The sequence below is a fragment of the Gracilinanus agilis genome, chromosome 6 (genome assembly GCF_016433145.1).
Source record: "Gracilinanus agilis isolate LMUSP501 chromosome 6, AgileGrace, whole genome shotgun sequence".
NCBI classification, from domain to species: domain Eukaryota; kingdom Metazoa; phylum Chordata; class Mammalia; order Didelphimorphia; family Didelphidae; genus Gracilinanus; species Gracilinanus agilis.
Window position 1 is genome coordinate 234,152,934 of NC_058135.1, and position 16,130 is coordinate 234,169,063.

The 16,130-nt window shown below is 39.3% G+C and overlaps 1 protein-coding gene across 1 annotated transcript in view; it reads left to right on the forward strand.

The window, feature by feature from the left end:
• The window catches only part of SOX6 (SRY-box transcription factor 6), a 676,476-nt gene that overhangs the window by 543,105 nt on the left and 117,241 nt on the right, over positions 1-16,130 (forward strand). The window contains exons 9-10 of the mRNA XM_044680896.1: positions 11,236-11,315; positions 13,182-13,304. Coding sequence (XP_044536831.1) covers positions 11,236-11,315; positions 13,182-13,304 — 203 coding nt within the window. The remainder of the gene's footprint in view (positions 1-11,235; positions 11,316-13,181; positions 13,305-16,130) is intronic.

The following is a 16,130-nucleotide window of genomic DNA, read 5'->3' on the forward strand; positions in this document are numbered from 1 at the left end:
TGGGAATGAGTCAGAGTCCTATGGCCTGATGACTCCTGGTGAATTAAAAGAAATAAAGATGGGTGTCCCTTGATTTTCTGATCCATATTTCCCATGGAATTGGTGCCAGTTGTAAGGATGATAGATATATATTCTTCTAGTGAGAATAAAATTCAGTGGAAGTATAGCCTGAATTCCCTTTTGACTGTGGAAATGATGCTTTAATGTCAGGACTGATCCAATCATTAATCATCACCTCACTTATATATAAAACATCCTGGCTTGACCTTGGTCTGAGTTGCCACCTTCATACCTATGCCAAGACCAGTAACAGGAATTCTCAATGGGAATACTGTTTTAACAAATATTTTACTTATATGTATTAAATGCCTACTATATACTTGGCGCTATGGTTGGCCCAAAGGATAAAAAGACCAAAAAACAAAGAAAGGGATGAAGAAATAAAGAAGAGAGAGAGAAAGAGAAAGAAATATAGGAAAGAAAGAGTCCCTGCCCTCAAGGAACTTACATTCTACTAGCAGGAAATAACAGGTACACAGATAATTCAATACAAAATATAGAAGTCAATACAAAGTAATTGGGGGGGATTTGAAAAAGAAAGATCTGCACATTTTGAAGACAGATACTGACATTATTTTCTACTGGAAGCATATTTTTTAAAGTTGTGCTGCTTCCCAGTTACCTTTTTCTGAGTTTGTTAAAGCAGAAGACTCAGGGTTAGTATTCCACATCAAAAGCAATGTTTAAAGTTTCTTCAAACTTAAAATCTACTTTATTAAATAGAAATGATTTTAACCTTTGGAAGTCATCAAAAATGACAGAGACATTAGAGTAACAAATTGCTGACAAAGACAAAGTCAGCAATAGAAACACTGGCCTTTGATTTGTGGAGGACACTCACTAAGAATGGACGCCAAGGCAGAGAATATCATTTTCAGAAGGTATTGATGAGCTGGGACCCTTCCAAAGGAGGATACCTAGAACAAAGAGGGGAATGAAAAGTATCTTAAACAAGGTTAGTTGAAGGCACTAGGTATGATTAATTTGGAAGAAAGACAATTCGTGAGCTAGGGCATGATAGTTATCCTTCTTAGGTCATTGCTAAGGTATGAAAGTTTAGCCATGTAAATGGCATAGAATCTAGTATACTTCCAAGAGTCAATGATTCCCATGCCTACTTTTGATATCTATAGAGCCTTTTTGAGCAAAAGCAGGGATATTCATATGTATATACCTGTGTCAATAGGCATATTGACAAAGTGAACCCTTTCCTTTTACCTTTCCAATATGGTGGACCATATCTATGTGATATTACATGAAATACAATAAAGATTTCACTAAAAAGTCCTCCTTGAATGCCTCATTGTAGGAGTAGAGGTGATTCTGGGGTCTCTAAGGCTCTTCCAGTAGAATGTGAGCCATGGTAGTTCTTTGGAAGGGTCCAAGGATCATTTGTGCCTCTCCAGTTCAAGGACTACCCTAATAAAGTTGGGAGGGACTTATCAACAAATATTAGTCATCAGAGGATTTTTTTTGTAAAAATGAAAACAACTCACAAAAGGCTACCTGCTAACAGAGGATTGAAAGTCTTGTTTACAGAGGGGTTTCCAGTCCATATCATGAGAAGTAGCAGTCATACCACTTATTACCCCTTGAATTATCAAAATGCATGTGATAAAGATATCAGCACTCTGGAGACCTCTCTATGATGCTTTGTCATTCTGATTCATAGGGAAAGTCTACAAACTCTGCTTTATAAAATCCAAGAATAAATATGAAAAGAACAATAAAATATTGATGTGTAGGCAATGTGAGGGAGGGGAGGCCATGAAAATTATTCAATGGAAAGACCACTGGACTTGATGTCAAGAGCCCTGGATTTTTGTTCTAACTCTAACTCGCCTATTGTGTGACCTTAGGAAAGTCATTGACCTCTCTGATAGACAGTTTGCTTATCAGTAAGGAAGGAATGAGGCCACTGTCATTACCTCTTTGAGTAGGAAAGGAAAACAAACATTGGGTTGTTTTAAGGAAAGTAGGTTTTAAATCTTAAAGAATATTTAAATATAAGCCATAGTTTTTAGATGCCATATTTAAGAGGATTATTGACAAATCTGAAGCACGTGCAAGGAAGGATGACCTAGAGTCCATGCCATAGAAGGATTGGTTAAAAAAACCAGGAACATTTAACCCTGAGAAGAGAAGATGGTAGGTTTGGGGTGCATGATAATTGTCTTCAGATATTTGATGGATTCTCATATGGAGAATTACTCTTTAGGACCCCAGAGGGAGGACTAGAGCAGTATGTTCAAATTATAGGGAAACAGATTTCAGAGTTCCTTAGCCTGGGCTTTCTCAATAGGGAGTACCTCATCACTAGAAGTCTTCAAGTGAATAACCACTTGTTGGAAATACTGTAGAATGAATACCTTTTCATGTATGAAATAGATTAGATGTCCTCTGAGGACCATTATAACTCTAAGATTCTATGACTATGACCATCAATAATCAAAACTTTAATTACACACATTAGGCTGTGCTTACTAAGGCAAGAACATAGACTCAGACATGTTAGCAAGATTTTCATCAAGGAATGAAGCCAAAAATGTTAAATCAGAAAATGAAATCAAATCAACAGAACAACAAATTCAAACATTTGCTCAGCTTTCTTATGGGCCAGACAGAAGTAAATAACACATGCAGTCATTTTCCTCAAGGGTTTTATAGTCTAGCAGAGGAGATAAGAAAAAATATATGAAGTATACTCCTCAGGTGGAGTATAAAATACAAGCTAGGGAGGGCCACAGCTAAAACACTAGGTGAGACCTTAGGAAAGAAGGATCATTTCAAATTTGTGTGATTGGTGACCAATTCTAGGAAGAGCTGGCCCCTGAGTCTTAAAAGATAGATAATTAAAAAAGGTGGTAATGCTCTGGAGTGGGGGGAGGTCAGAAGTGGGGAGGTGGGAATTATTTCTTAGAAAAGTAGCCTGGAAAGAGACATTACTATTAAAAAGAGACTCCTTTGCAAATCACTTGAAATATATGTGAGATAGTTACTAAATCCTCAAAATACTGAGTATCTCAGAGACCCCTAAACGAGAGATATTCATTTAAATTTCCCCTGATACTCCTTGTCACGTAAAAGTGTTATTGAAAGCTTCCTTCAGCATTGTTCACAGAAAAATAAATGGAAGCCCCTTGGGAAAGGTCCTCTCATTTTGTGCTTCTTCTTGCCTATCTAATATTAGGGCTTGGAGTTCATATTTGCTCATAACTGTAGAGGTGATTATTTTCATTTCAAATGAGAGGGCTCGATCAGAGTAATGTGTAGCTTTTGACATTTGTTCTTTTTGAAGGAGAAGGAAAATGCTTCGTAGGAACTCCCTTCCAAACAACTAAAAGTTGGTTTTCCATCATTTCAACATTAATCTGAAGGGGGTAGAGACTCATACACTAATACAACACAATGCTATACAATCAGATACAATGCAATGCAATTCGCAGTACAACACAACACAGTACAATGCAAGGGACAGTTAGTGCCAACTGTATGCAGAAAACTGTGCTAAGTGCTTGGACCAATCTGATGCTTAATTAAGACAAAGGTGTACCTATTTTGGAACTGATAGCCTAGTAAAAGGAAAAATATCAAATCAACAACTATAATGCACAAGACTTCAGAGTGCAGTAAACTTGTCTGTATGTAGAGAACAGATGGAAATGGAGCCTTTGTGTAACTTTGGGAATCTTCAAGAGAATTGACCTCCCTGGTTTTAGTCGTATCCTTTTCAACCCTCCAATGTTCACTTCTTCAATCACGTAGCAATTAGAAGTCCTTATCTATAATGAAAGTATATTGTGTACCAAAAGAGTATAAGACATAACTCATAAGCCATTATATATAGGATCAAAAGTTATAGATTGAGAGATGAAAAGGGCAACTCAGCACGCACTTGGAGAGCTTTAATTGTTTATGAAGTTCTCCTTTACGTTAATCCTATATTTGTCTCTTGGCAACTTCTAAAAGTTGTTCTTAATTCTAGCCTTCAAGGCGAAGCAAAATAAGACTAATCTCTCTCTCGTGTGATGCAGCCTTTCAAATATTTTGCCTATTCAATAGTTGTCATGTCCACACTAAGCCTAAATACCCCTATTTCCTTCAACACATTGGTATATAGCTTGCTATTGAGACTTTTGCCATCGTGGCGCCTTCCTCTGGACACTGCCCAGCAATATTTATTTCCTAAAATGTGCCCAGACAATATTCCAGAAGTAATTATACCAGGCAGATTAATACCAAGATGAAGAACACTTTTGTTAGTCAAGTGACACGCAGGATGGATTTTAGGTGTTGATTTTTTTTTTTTGGTTTGGTCATTTTTTTGGTGTGGTATTTGTTTTTTGGGGATGTTTTTGGTTTTGAGTTGTTTCTTTTGGTGAGAGTAATACATGCTACTTCCACTATCCATTGATCCATGCTGCTGAGCACCTTTTTTCAAGGCAAAATCCAAAGTGACAATGCCATGCCCACAAAGTGCAGAGGGAGCAGTAATTTGCTTGTTAACTTGAAAATGTGCAGCCATCGATTTCCTAGCAAGATGTGTGTGACATGGTGTGTCCAAGTTTGTCAGTGTCAAACAAACAGAATCTTGATCATGATTAAAACATTACATTTAAAGAAGAGGGGCATTATTCTGCAGTGGGACATGGCCAGGGTCCTTTACAAATATTTTGAGTTTAATGTAGAGTCAGACTCCCTAACACTTAGAGTTGTTCAGAAAGGGAATGTTTTGTTTCAGGTGGTAGTAGGCTTTCTATTACTGTAAGTCTTCAATCAGAGACTCAGTGACTGTTTATTGAAGATGTTACAGAATGAATTACTGTTCAGGTAATGGTTGAATCAGAATGCCTCTCACTCTCAGATCCTATGACTATACTCTTTTGTCCCCAGTGTCTCAACTCAGTACCTAACGAGGGAGTTGGGAGTATCTACTCTATTTTTTCACTTTTCCAAGTGGACAGCTGGCATCACCCTGTAGAGTAAAGTTGGAAGAAACTTTGAAAATGACCTGGTCCAATCCTTTCATTTGACAAACAAAGGAAACTGAAACAGAGTGGAGGGGGGTTATTTAAGGTCCAATAGCAAGTTAGTGATGAGCTAAGAATCAATTCATAGAATCACAAAACTAGAGGAATCTCAAAGACCCTTTAGTTCAACTTGTTCATGAACAAGAATCTTTCTCTCTTCTTGCCCACTGCATCTCTCCCAATACCTCTTATATGTAATTATCCTGCCTTGTCTTGAATACCTTAAGTGGGAGAGAAGTTACCATCCCAAAGGTAGTGCTTCAGTCTTTTTGATAGCTCTAATTAATTTTTGATAGCTCTAATTAATATTTTTTCCTTACATTAAACCAGCAACTGATTTTTTGAAACTTATATATGTTGCTTTAAGTTCTGCCCTCTGGGGCAAAAAAGGACACTTCTAATTCATCTTCCTCATCACCACCTTTCAGACAGCTATTCTGATCCCCCATATTTTAATTTTGCTTAATCTGGACAGTAATAATTGTTTTAACAAGACTGTGTACAGCATTGTCTTGATCTACATCATCATCATCATTATTGTTTCCTTTCTTTCTCTGGACACAGCCCAGTTTATCAAGGTTGGCTCTAACCTGGTAGTCTGTATTGAATACAATATTTCAGAGGCTGACAAAGATAGGGCACAGTAGTATGATCGTTTCTTTCATTCTGGATACTATAGCTCTCAAAGTAGCCTAAGATCTCATTAGTTTTTTTGGCTGCCACAGTTTGCTGTTGACTCATATCCAGCTTAGAGTATCCTTAAAAGCCTCAGATCATTTTCAGCCATTCACGAAGAGAGTTTGAACTCTTTGCCTCTCCCTACCTTTCTCATCTTTTATTTAAGGAGTTGATTTTTTGAACCCAGGTATGAAACTTGGAATATTTTTTCTATTACATTTCCCTTTATGATATTCAAAGTACACACTGGTCTTTGCAAATCTTATAGTGAAATATAAATTTGGCAGGTATTATGCTTATCCCAGTATAGGGTTCATTCCACTGCTGAAGCACAGAAGCACCTTCATACATGATTACAGATCATATGTGAGTCATATGTGAGTTAGAAGCTGGAGTAGAAAAGCCCCCAGTAATATGCTTCTCTAGTTCTGTGTTTTCTCTGTTTCCTCCACTCACTTCTATAAATATTTCCAAATAGGCAGATCCCTTGGAGTGGTAATCTCAGGGGGTCAGAGGAGAGAAAGGACCAGATAAATCTGCATTTTGGGGGAAGAAAAATAAAACTTTAGTTAAACTGAAGAGAATGGGTCAAATTTTGCCAATGGGGACTTTTGACCCTGTTGTGAGTGTCCAATATGTACCTGAGATCAAACAGAAATAGAGAAGAGAATTCTTGCAAGAGGCTCTGTTGAATCTAAGGAGTTCTAGCCTTTCAATACAACTCTCTTTCTCTCATATATAATGTTTGCTGAGCTTAGTTTCATTGCGATTCCTTTGAAAAATTAGAAACTGCTTTGCTTCTCATCCAGGGCATCCTACTCTCTCTGAAATGACCCTATTCTTATAGAATACTTGAAAGTTTTAAAACTGGGTGCAGCTTTCCATGAGTTTTAAATACCATTTTTTAAAACTCTCCAGTAGCCTCTAGATATTAGCAGACAATGGCCAGAGCTGGGAGACTCAAGAGGTTAGGTTACAGAATGGGCATTATTGTGCTCATTGGATTTCAGAGGCATTCTTCTTCCACTTCAGGTAGCAAAGGCCAGATTACACCGGAACTTCAAGCTAACCTGTTCCAACATGCTTCATGTCTTTTGTACATATTTAAAAAGAATGGGTCCTCACGCAAGCATTTCAAATCCAGAAACAAATTTGAAAAAAATTGCTACAACATGTTGACTGATTTCTTGCCAAGTCAGCTAGTGAGAGCTTTCTTGATCGACTCCTGTACTGAGAAAATTAGAGGGGAAAGCATGTACTTTCTGTAATTAAAAATTTAAACCTCCTTATACCCTTAGTGCTCACTTTCTTTAAAATAAGCAGTCTCTCTCTGTCTCTCTATTCTCTCTCTCTCTCTCTCTCTCTCTCTCTCTCTCTCTCTCTCTCTCTCTCTCTCTCTCTCCTTCCCTGTTTTCCTCTCTCCTATTCTTCTTTCCACTTCTACCACCTTTGAATATCTCTTCCAGCTTTCTCTTCCTCTTCCTCCCTTTTTGTCTCCAGGTTTGCCCATATATCCTTGTTTCTCTCTCTGCCCCACATCTACTCTTTCCCTCTCTTAGTAGCAGTGCACTCTGTTAACTCAGGTGTATTAACTTTTCTTTTTTGAGTTGATACAATAGCATGGCCTTGGAAATGACCTTCTACAGATTACATTCAGATGCATAGATTCAACCCAGAAGAAAGGTTAAAAGACATTTTAAAAAATGATGCTTGTCAATAGCAGAAGGAAAGCTATTTGTAGCCAGCAGGTGAGCTGGAGAATACTGCAGGGTGTGGCAGAGATACTAATAAATTAACTGCCAAGCCAAAAACTGTAAAACACACACACACACACACACACACACACACACACACACACACACACCCCTCCCACCCCCAAACCCCACCATGCAGCTATTTCCAACCATAGAAGCATGACAGCTATGAGAAAGGAGTGCCGTGGGGAATTCTTTTAGAGTTTGATTTTTTAAAAAATATGTTTGACATGGAAAATGTTTTAGTACAAATACGGCAACTGGTATTAAACTTACCAAAGGGGGGGGTGGGTAGGGAGGAATTGCAGTGCAGCGTGGAGCAAGGATGAATAATGCATGATATTTAAAGAAAGCACAGCCCGAATGTTCCTGGAGCCGTCCATGCTGATAGTTTGAATGGCGATTTTTTTTTTCCTATTTAAAGCATCATTAATTCAGCATCTTTGTGATGTTTTTTAACCTGGTAAAATATTGACCAAAGAAACATGATTTAACTTAGATTAGCTTATTCTTTCTTCAAATAATTTAGCTTAAATATTAAGGAGATCAGTGGAATTATTTAAGCATCAAGCGACAATCATTTACTATAAAAATAATTTGATCTTGTTATCTGTTTAAAGGAAAAAAAAATAGCACACCACCCCCACATAACAGTGCGAGCTAAAATCAACCTCATGGAAGGGGGAAAAGCAAGATCCGATATTTTGAACATTGCTCCATAGGAGACCGGCACAATATAGTGTTAGTGAGTGCATTGTCGCTTAGCTCCATATGCAATCAGAAGCCAATTGTTACTGGACTGTGTACAAGCACACACTGTGCTCAATGGTCTGATGAGGTATTATGGATATGATGCAAAGAGACCGTGTGGATTAGAAGCTCACAATTTGTTAAAAAGTGAAAGCAACTTAACATTTCCATTGGGTCAGCTGAGTAGCTCTTCATGTGGCAAGCAGAGTGAACTAGTTCCTAGGATTCAGAGCATCCAGGAAGGTTGCAGGTACAGATATTAAATGGACAGCTCTAACCTTCGAATGGCCCTCGATCCATTCCTTGGGATCCCTCCACATTCCATCTTCATTATTGCATTCTGCATTCAATGTGAAAAAGTTCATGCAAAACAGCTTGATTATTATAAATGTCAAAAATGTGCAGAGGAACAGCCTATTAAAATGTAGCCTAGAGACAGTACATAACACTGACTTTAAATAAGGAGCCAGAGCCAAAGTGATACTCCATTAAATCACTGTTATTGGGTAATTTCTCCATCAGTGTATTAATTTTTGTTTACAGGTCCCCCTGCCCCCAGTAAAGTCCTTCCTAGCGTTTCTCATGTCTTCAGGCCACCAAATGTGTCTGGTAGCCCTGGGAGGGAGAAGTCCCTGAAGTCACCCCCTTTTGAAGATTGTTCACAGAGCTGGATGACTAATTTACTAAGATTTAACATTAATATTTGCCCATGCTCTATACGTACTCATAGTCTCATGACAGGATCAAAGACTTAGAGCTAAAAGGGGACATGGAAGTCACTGAGTCCTACCCTTTTCAAAAGATGAGGAAACTGAGGCCAAGGGAGGCTAAGCGATTTGCCCAGGTTCACACAGTAAGTCTCAGAGCAGGAATTTGAGTCCAGATTCTTGGACCCTAGAGTCAGCATGCATCCTAGTGCCCCATATATAAGCATGCCCTATATATAATGTCTGCTAGGTTGCCACATTTCTGGGCAAAATGTGATCTGATTTTATCAAATTATTGTCAGATTCTATTTGTAAAATGTCTGAGTGGTCATGATTCTGTGCCAGGGAAGTTTAATACTAAATAACTAGACAGGATTACATTGTCATAGGAATAATTGATATAAGGTATTGTGGCATTTGGGGTTCCTGGTTTGCAAAATTGCCCAATCATCATGGGTAGCTTCCTTCTTTCCTCTTCTCTCTCTCTCTCTCTCTCTCTCTCTCTCTCTCTCTCTCTCTCTCTCTCTCTCTCTCTCTCTCTCTCTGTCTCTGTCTCTGTCTCACTCTTTTTTTCTCCCAAGACTTCCCATCTCCAGACCTGACTTTCAACCCACTGAGCCACCTCATCTGCTTGTAGTTAGTTTTCTTTTAATAACAATGTTTTTAGGGGTTAGCATTGTGGCTTATGTGATTGCAAGTTTGGAAAGTAAGACCTACAGGAGACCTTTCTGATGCCTGATCCCCTCATTGTTTACACTATCCTCTAATATTATTTTATATTTGTTTTGCATTTATTTTGTATGTACTGATTATCTGCATATGAGGGGTAGTATAGTATAATAGCCTTGAGATTAGGAAATTCTGGAGGACTTTATGCCTCTGACATGTGCTGACTCTTTGACATGGGCAATTCCTAGTCTCCCTGGGCTTCCAGGTCAGTTCTTTAAGGCTCTAAGGTGTCTAGCAGGTTCCTTACCAGGAAACTGCCTCAGTGATAAAGTTACAGAGTAAGTTTTTCCCTTTATTTGGACGTGTAATTTTGCTTGTAATAGAATTTAAGCTCCTTGCGGGGAAGGAAGGGAGAAGGAGAATAGAGGAAGGGGAGAGTATAGAGAATAGAGTGATAGAAAATAGATCTGTGGTTTCAGTGGACTAGTTAGTGGGCTTTTCCTACACTAATGACAAGCCTCCAGTCAGTGTTGTCTTGAGCCCTAATAAATTACAGTGATTTGTCTAGAGTCATACAGCCAGTATATGTCCAAAGCAAAGTTTGAACCTGCTATGTCTTTCTAGCTTCATGGTCAATCCCTCTGTTTCTTCACCCTAATATTTGTAGAATGAATGAACAAATCTACTAAGCTGTCCTAATGCAATTAATTTCTTTTGGGACAATTAAGTTAAATTTTTTTTAAATAGGATGATATTAGTCTCAGCTGTGTTATCAACATTGCGTGATGTTGGGAAAGTCAGCTTCTTGTTCCAGGTCTCAGTTTTCTCATCTGTAAAATGAGGGAGCTGAACTAGATGATCTCTTAGGCTTTATTCCTGACTCTATGAATCTCTTTACTCTTCATGGTACTTTACTTCTGAGGGAGCCTAGAAAATAAGACATTTCCCAGAAAGTTGGTGGCTGAGATTGTGCCAGTCACCCTCCCTCCACTGCTGGATAAGGATGATTTCTTTCTCTGGCTCTCTCTCTGTGTCTCTACCTCTGTCTCTGTCTGAATCTCTGTCTCTGTCTGTCTGCCTGCCTGTTTGCCTGCCTGCCTGTTCACATCTCCTACTTGGGGGCATTTGGGAAGCTCAACATTTCATATTCTTTCTTGGGAGCTAATGTTGTGTTTTGCCTCTCAAGCCAGGATGTTTCCATAAGCTGTTTGTTGCTCTAATCGAAAAAGCCTCTATATATTCTTGGTGTACTGCGTGTTGAGTTGGCTTCAAGATATTTTTATACTCCTCAAAAATGATGTATTACATGATTTGTAATGGAGTGAACATGCTTGAATTGCACATTTAATTTTTTTTTCTCTTTCACATCACATTTAAGCCTTGCCAGTTTGCCTACTAGCAATCTTGCTCAGGGAAAGTTCCAAGGTAACACTACAAGTCTGTGCCCAACTCAGCCTTTTGTTCCTGCAGATGTTTGGGCTTAGAGCAGTGCTGTAGAGCCCAGGCAACATGAAGACCCTGTTCGTACTTGTCTGCTGCGATTCTCTGCTCATTGTCTAAACCTGTATGCATTGTTCTCTCCGACAGGTGATAACTACCCCGTACAGTTCATTCCATCAACAATGGCAGCTGCTGCTGCTTCTGGACTGAGCCCTTTACAGCTCCAGGTATGTGCCAAAACCAAAAAAAAAATGTGGGACGCCAGCCAACACTTTAGTGGAAAACTGCTAACCAGCTGTATGCTAAATAATGGCCTGAATGTTAAATAATTTTTTAAGCATAGCCCAGAAGGATTAACACCTTATGTACTTACCATACTGCAAATAGGAATGCCGGCTGCCAACTTCAGGATTTTGAGGGGGAAAATGACATGATGATGACTTAGTCTCATGTATTACAGAGCAAGTGAGTCAATAGTTGTTATGTACGTATGCCCAGTTGTCATTAGATGTGTTGAGTTTAACCTTCCCTGAATTTCATTTTTTAGCAAAATCTCTCCTGCCCAAAGTGATCTTTTTCCCCCCCAGGCTTCTAAGCAGAGACCATTGATTGGGTGTTTTCTTTATGCACCTCACAGAGTGAGGGGATGGGCTCTTCCTCATAGCTTCATAACTGACCAACAGAAGCACGTTAAGAGGATTCTGTCTGCATCTGTGTTGTCTTAGCCAACCTTCCCAGTGTTGGAATTTGAGCTAGGGTCTTTGGGCTTGGCCCAGATTAGTTGCCTTCATTCATGAAGTTATTCTGGGTGAGAACGATTTAAGCACTAACCAAATAATCCCCAGGCCCCATCTTTGCCACTTGTTCCCTATGGGACCTTTGGCTAGCCCTTCTTCTTCTTTGGGCCTCAACTGTGCCATTTGCAAAATGAAGGGGAGGACTCAGTCGTATTTAACTGTGTTTCTAGCTCTGACACTAAAAAAAATTTGTTTTTCAATGGGAGATATGTTTTTTGAACAGCTAAAAACACAAATATAAGACTGCCAAAAATAGCTCTCAAGCATTCAGAATTAGAAATGCTGGAAAATGTGTGGTAATGAACATGTGAAGAATATTGGGAATAAATAATCCATTAAGATAACATTTTCATTTTTAAACTTCAATAGTGGCCATGTTTGAGTTTTCCAAAGCAATTTAGAGGACCTGCACTTTACTAACCATTGTTATTACCACCCTTGCATTCCTTGTCTGCTGGTTTCAACCTGCAAAATAAAATCAGAACAAACAAAATCACTTTGCATTTTATTTTTGTATGGCCAGGCCAGCCGATGTTGAAGTACTTTGTAAAGTCTTTACCTGGACACCTTTCTCACTGGTTCTTCGTTTCGGGCTCACAGGGATAACTCTTACTCTCTCCCTACCTCCCCCCAACCTCCCCACTCCCCACATGCAATTTTGCCAATTAGGATTTTCCTGTAGCCAGTGAAAATTGTGGGGAATGGAGGGAAAAGGAGAAGCAGCAATGGTAATATTCTAAGGAAATAGAGTTCTGGGCTTCATGTTAAGAGGATTTCATTTCAAAGCCTACCTCTAACACTTATTAGCTGTGTGACCTTGGGCAAGTCACTTAATTTCTGTTTGTTCAAATAAATACCTACGCCTCAATGACAAATTATGGCTGGGTTGTGATCTGTGTAGACGAGGGAGTGCCTGGCCCAGACAAAGTCACTTGTCCTGTGCATATGAGGGGAATCTCTTTCCTGTTGTTCTGTCTGCTTCAGGCGACATAGCCAGCGTATAAGAATGCCAGATTCCTGTACCTCTGTTCCTTCTATAGTCATACTCCGTCAAAATAATCTTCAATTATATGTATCTATTTGCCCAAGCAAAAATAAAAAGCCCAAAGCTTTGGTTTGATCAGTAGGTCATTAAGGTTTCTCTAAGAGAAAAGAGGTCTTAGTTTGTCCATTGTTTGTCCACTGCTGGTGTGGCCAGTTGCCCCAAGTTGAGAAATGCCTGGTTTTGTGTCTCGGGTTCTGACAGAGTGTTTGTTTTGTTTTGTTTTGTTTTTTGCTGGCTACGCTACTAAACAGAAAGGGCATGCCTCCCACCCACAAATTAGCCCAAGACTAAAGGGCCTAAGTGAACGTTATGGCAGGAATTTGGATACCTTTGAACATGGTGGTGGCCAGTCTTACAACCACAAAAAGATTGAGGTATGAATGCTTCCATTGATGCTTCTGTGGGTGGGGATGTTGTTTGTTCCAACATATTCCCAGCTCTCTCTGAAAGTGAGGACCCAGGGAAGACATTGGGTGAGAATTCCTCAGGCTGTACCCCTTTCTTCCTAAGGAGACCTTGTAGGGTGCTCTCTCTCATCTATAGAAAGAACAAGACACAAAAACATAACAGAACCCAAGCAAGGACCCCAGAGGTATTCATTAGTGGCGTCATGGCCCATTTCTGTGAATTAAAATTCAACATTGTCTCCTTTCTTCCTTTCTCCTTTTCTTTGAATCTCCCCTGCTCTGTTTTGTAGATTTTCAAACATATTCCATATACATTGTCTCAACTGATTTTCAAGAACTATTCCTGTGAGAGAGGCAGAGCTAAGATTATGATTTTTCTGATGAAGAAACTGAGGCACTTAAAGGTGAAGGGACATGTTTAAGGCTATACAAGTTACTAGTAGATCAGTGACCAGGTCCCAGTTTTACTTCCAATTGAGGGCTCTTTCTATTATCCCAGACCTTTCTCCTCTGTCAGTCCAGTCTAAGGCAGAGCTCCATGAGATTCCAGCATTGTCTATTTCCATTGGTTCCTCCTTGTTCTTTGCTGTTTAGAAGATGTTTCGGAGGTGTCAACTTTGGAAAATCGTGATCCTTTTTACTTTTAGAGATGACCCATCTTTCTTTTCTATATTTAACTGTCTCATAAGTGTTGGAGTCAAGGAGACCTGGGTTTGAGATATGTTGCTAGCCATATGACCCTGGGCATGTCATTCACCTCACTGTGAAGGCGTCAGCTTCCTCATCTATAAAATGAAGAAAGTGAATTTAATGAGTTTTAAGGCTCCTTCTCTCTCTAAAGTTATGATTTTCTGGTCTTCTACTAAGGGAGAGATAGGAGAAAACTTAATCTCTATTCTACTCAAAGCAAAGAAAGCAAATGATATCAATTTGAAGCACATTTTCATTTTTAGGGTTTCTAGGGTTTTTGTAGCGTTCCTACACGTGATCATGATTCCACCTCCTAGCCCATGACCAGGGACCCAACCAACTAAAGAGAAATAATAATCCAATGTAAGGGTGTTCCCAAGCTTTCTCCAATTTGCCTTGGATGTCTGAAATTTCTAATATTAGATAGCTGGGAAAACGCAATATTTCTGTTTAATTTCTTTTCCTTTTGTCTTCATCTTTTCCTCCCCCATTTCTTTCTTTTAAAACATATATTTTAGTAAATCATAGGCAAAATCCATCTTTTGAGGAGGGAGAAAAGGATTAAATGCCAGTATTGATATAGCTGATATATAGAGAATGTACGTTAGGGGTGGGGACAGAAGTGGGAAGGGAAGGTTCTGATGAGGCATAATCAGCTTTTTACTAGGATAGAGAGATTACTATCTTCTACCCACATGGGATGTCTTCCCTAGAAATTCTCTTTTGTCTCTCTAGAAGGCTTATATTCTTTAGTACTTTGATAATTAAGTAAAACCTAAATATGGGGTGCTGGTGTCATTATCTAATTAGCATCCTTTTCCATGAAGTTCAGATGGAAACAGCACTGGGACAAGCCACTAAACTTGCCAGTATTCTTTTTTTTTTTTTTCTTTTTTTTTTTTTTGTTAAGTGTTCTCTAAATTTCTACAGAGGTGAATAAAATATCTGTTGTAATCAGATTTGGATATCAGCTTTTCTTGATCTCTCAGCTTTGGTAATGTAAATAGGGAATGGGGAAACTTAAAGCACTATATAATTGCTAGCTGTCATTATTATTATTACTATTCAGCAGCAGACAGGACAACAGGGAAGAGATGCCCCCTCACCCTGCTCTTATGTGATCTCTGTATTTTGAAAGATTTTAGTTCAATTTAGTAGGTTGGAGATCATGAGTACTCAGGTGGCCCCATCTATTAAAATATATATTAACATCTTTATGGATCATAGTTAAGTCTGCGGATTGAGGGCAACAGTTTTGTTTGGGATAATGGTCTTTATTCAAGTTTATATGCTAGTTTACTGGTAGAGTTTTCCAGAATACTTTGAGGTCTTTATTTGTGATAGGAAATTTAGTATTCACACTGGCATTAGTATTGTTTATCTGCGGTTTCTATGAGAGGGATAAGCAGTCACCTGAACGTTAGAAATGGGTCTGTGTGATTATAGCTAAACAGACCTACCTACCTAGGACAGAATGTGTGAGAGAAAGACTCTGAGTGCTTGGCAGGACCATGAAGACAGGTGGCTTTGGCTCAGACCCCAGACAGTCTCTCCCCTTTGTCTTTTATTTCTCCCCTGGGTCTCGGTGCCCAATCGTCACCTCCTCTTCCTCCCCCATCATTTTTCTGCCTTTTCCCCACCCTTTTTCTATGTCTCTGCTTTCCTTTGCATCATCACCTCTTTCCTTGAACCCTGTTCTCTCTCTAGAGCTCTTTCCCTTTATCCCTTTCCCTCTTCATTTCTCTTCCTCTCACTCCAGCATCTAAAATCTGGCTCCTGCTTGGTCGCTGGAATACATGAAATCAGATTTCTGTGTGCCAGGTCCACACAGTGCTGTGTATACCACTGCTGATCCATCTGCACAACACATGCCACATGCCAGTTGCTTTAATTAGGGTGAATGGGGAGTCTATTAATGAGGGAGCCCATGCAGTTTTCATTTGGATTTTTGACTGACGAGGAGCTCTTTCTGGCCCCTCTACTTCTTGTCCTATTTTCCCTCCTCACTTTTCTCGAGTTTCCCCCCTGCCTGTCAGGAAAGCTCCCCAAAGCTGGTGAGTGTGTGGCACACTATTTGGCAAAGGCTGAGCCTGCTTGCCAGGC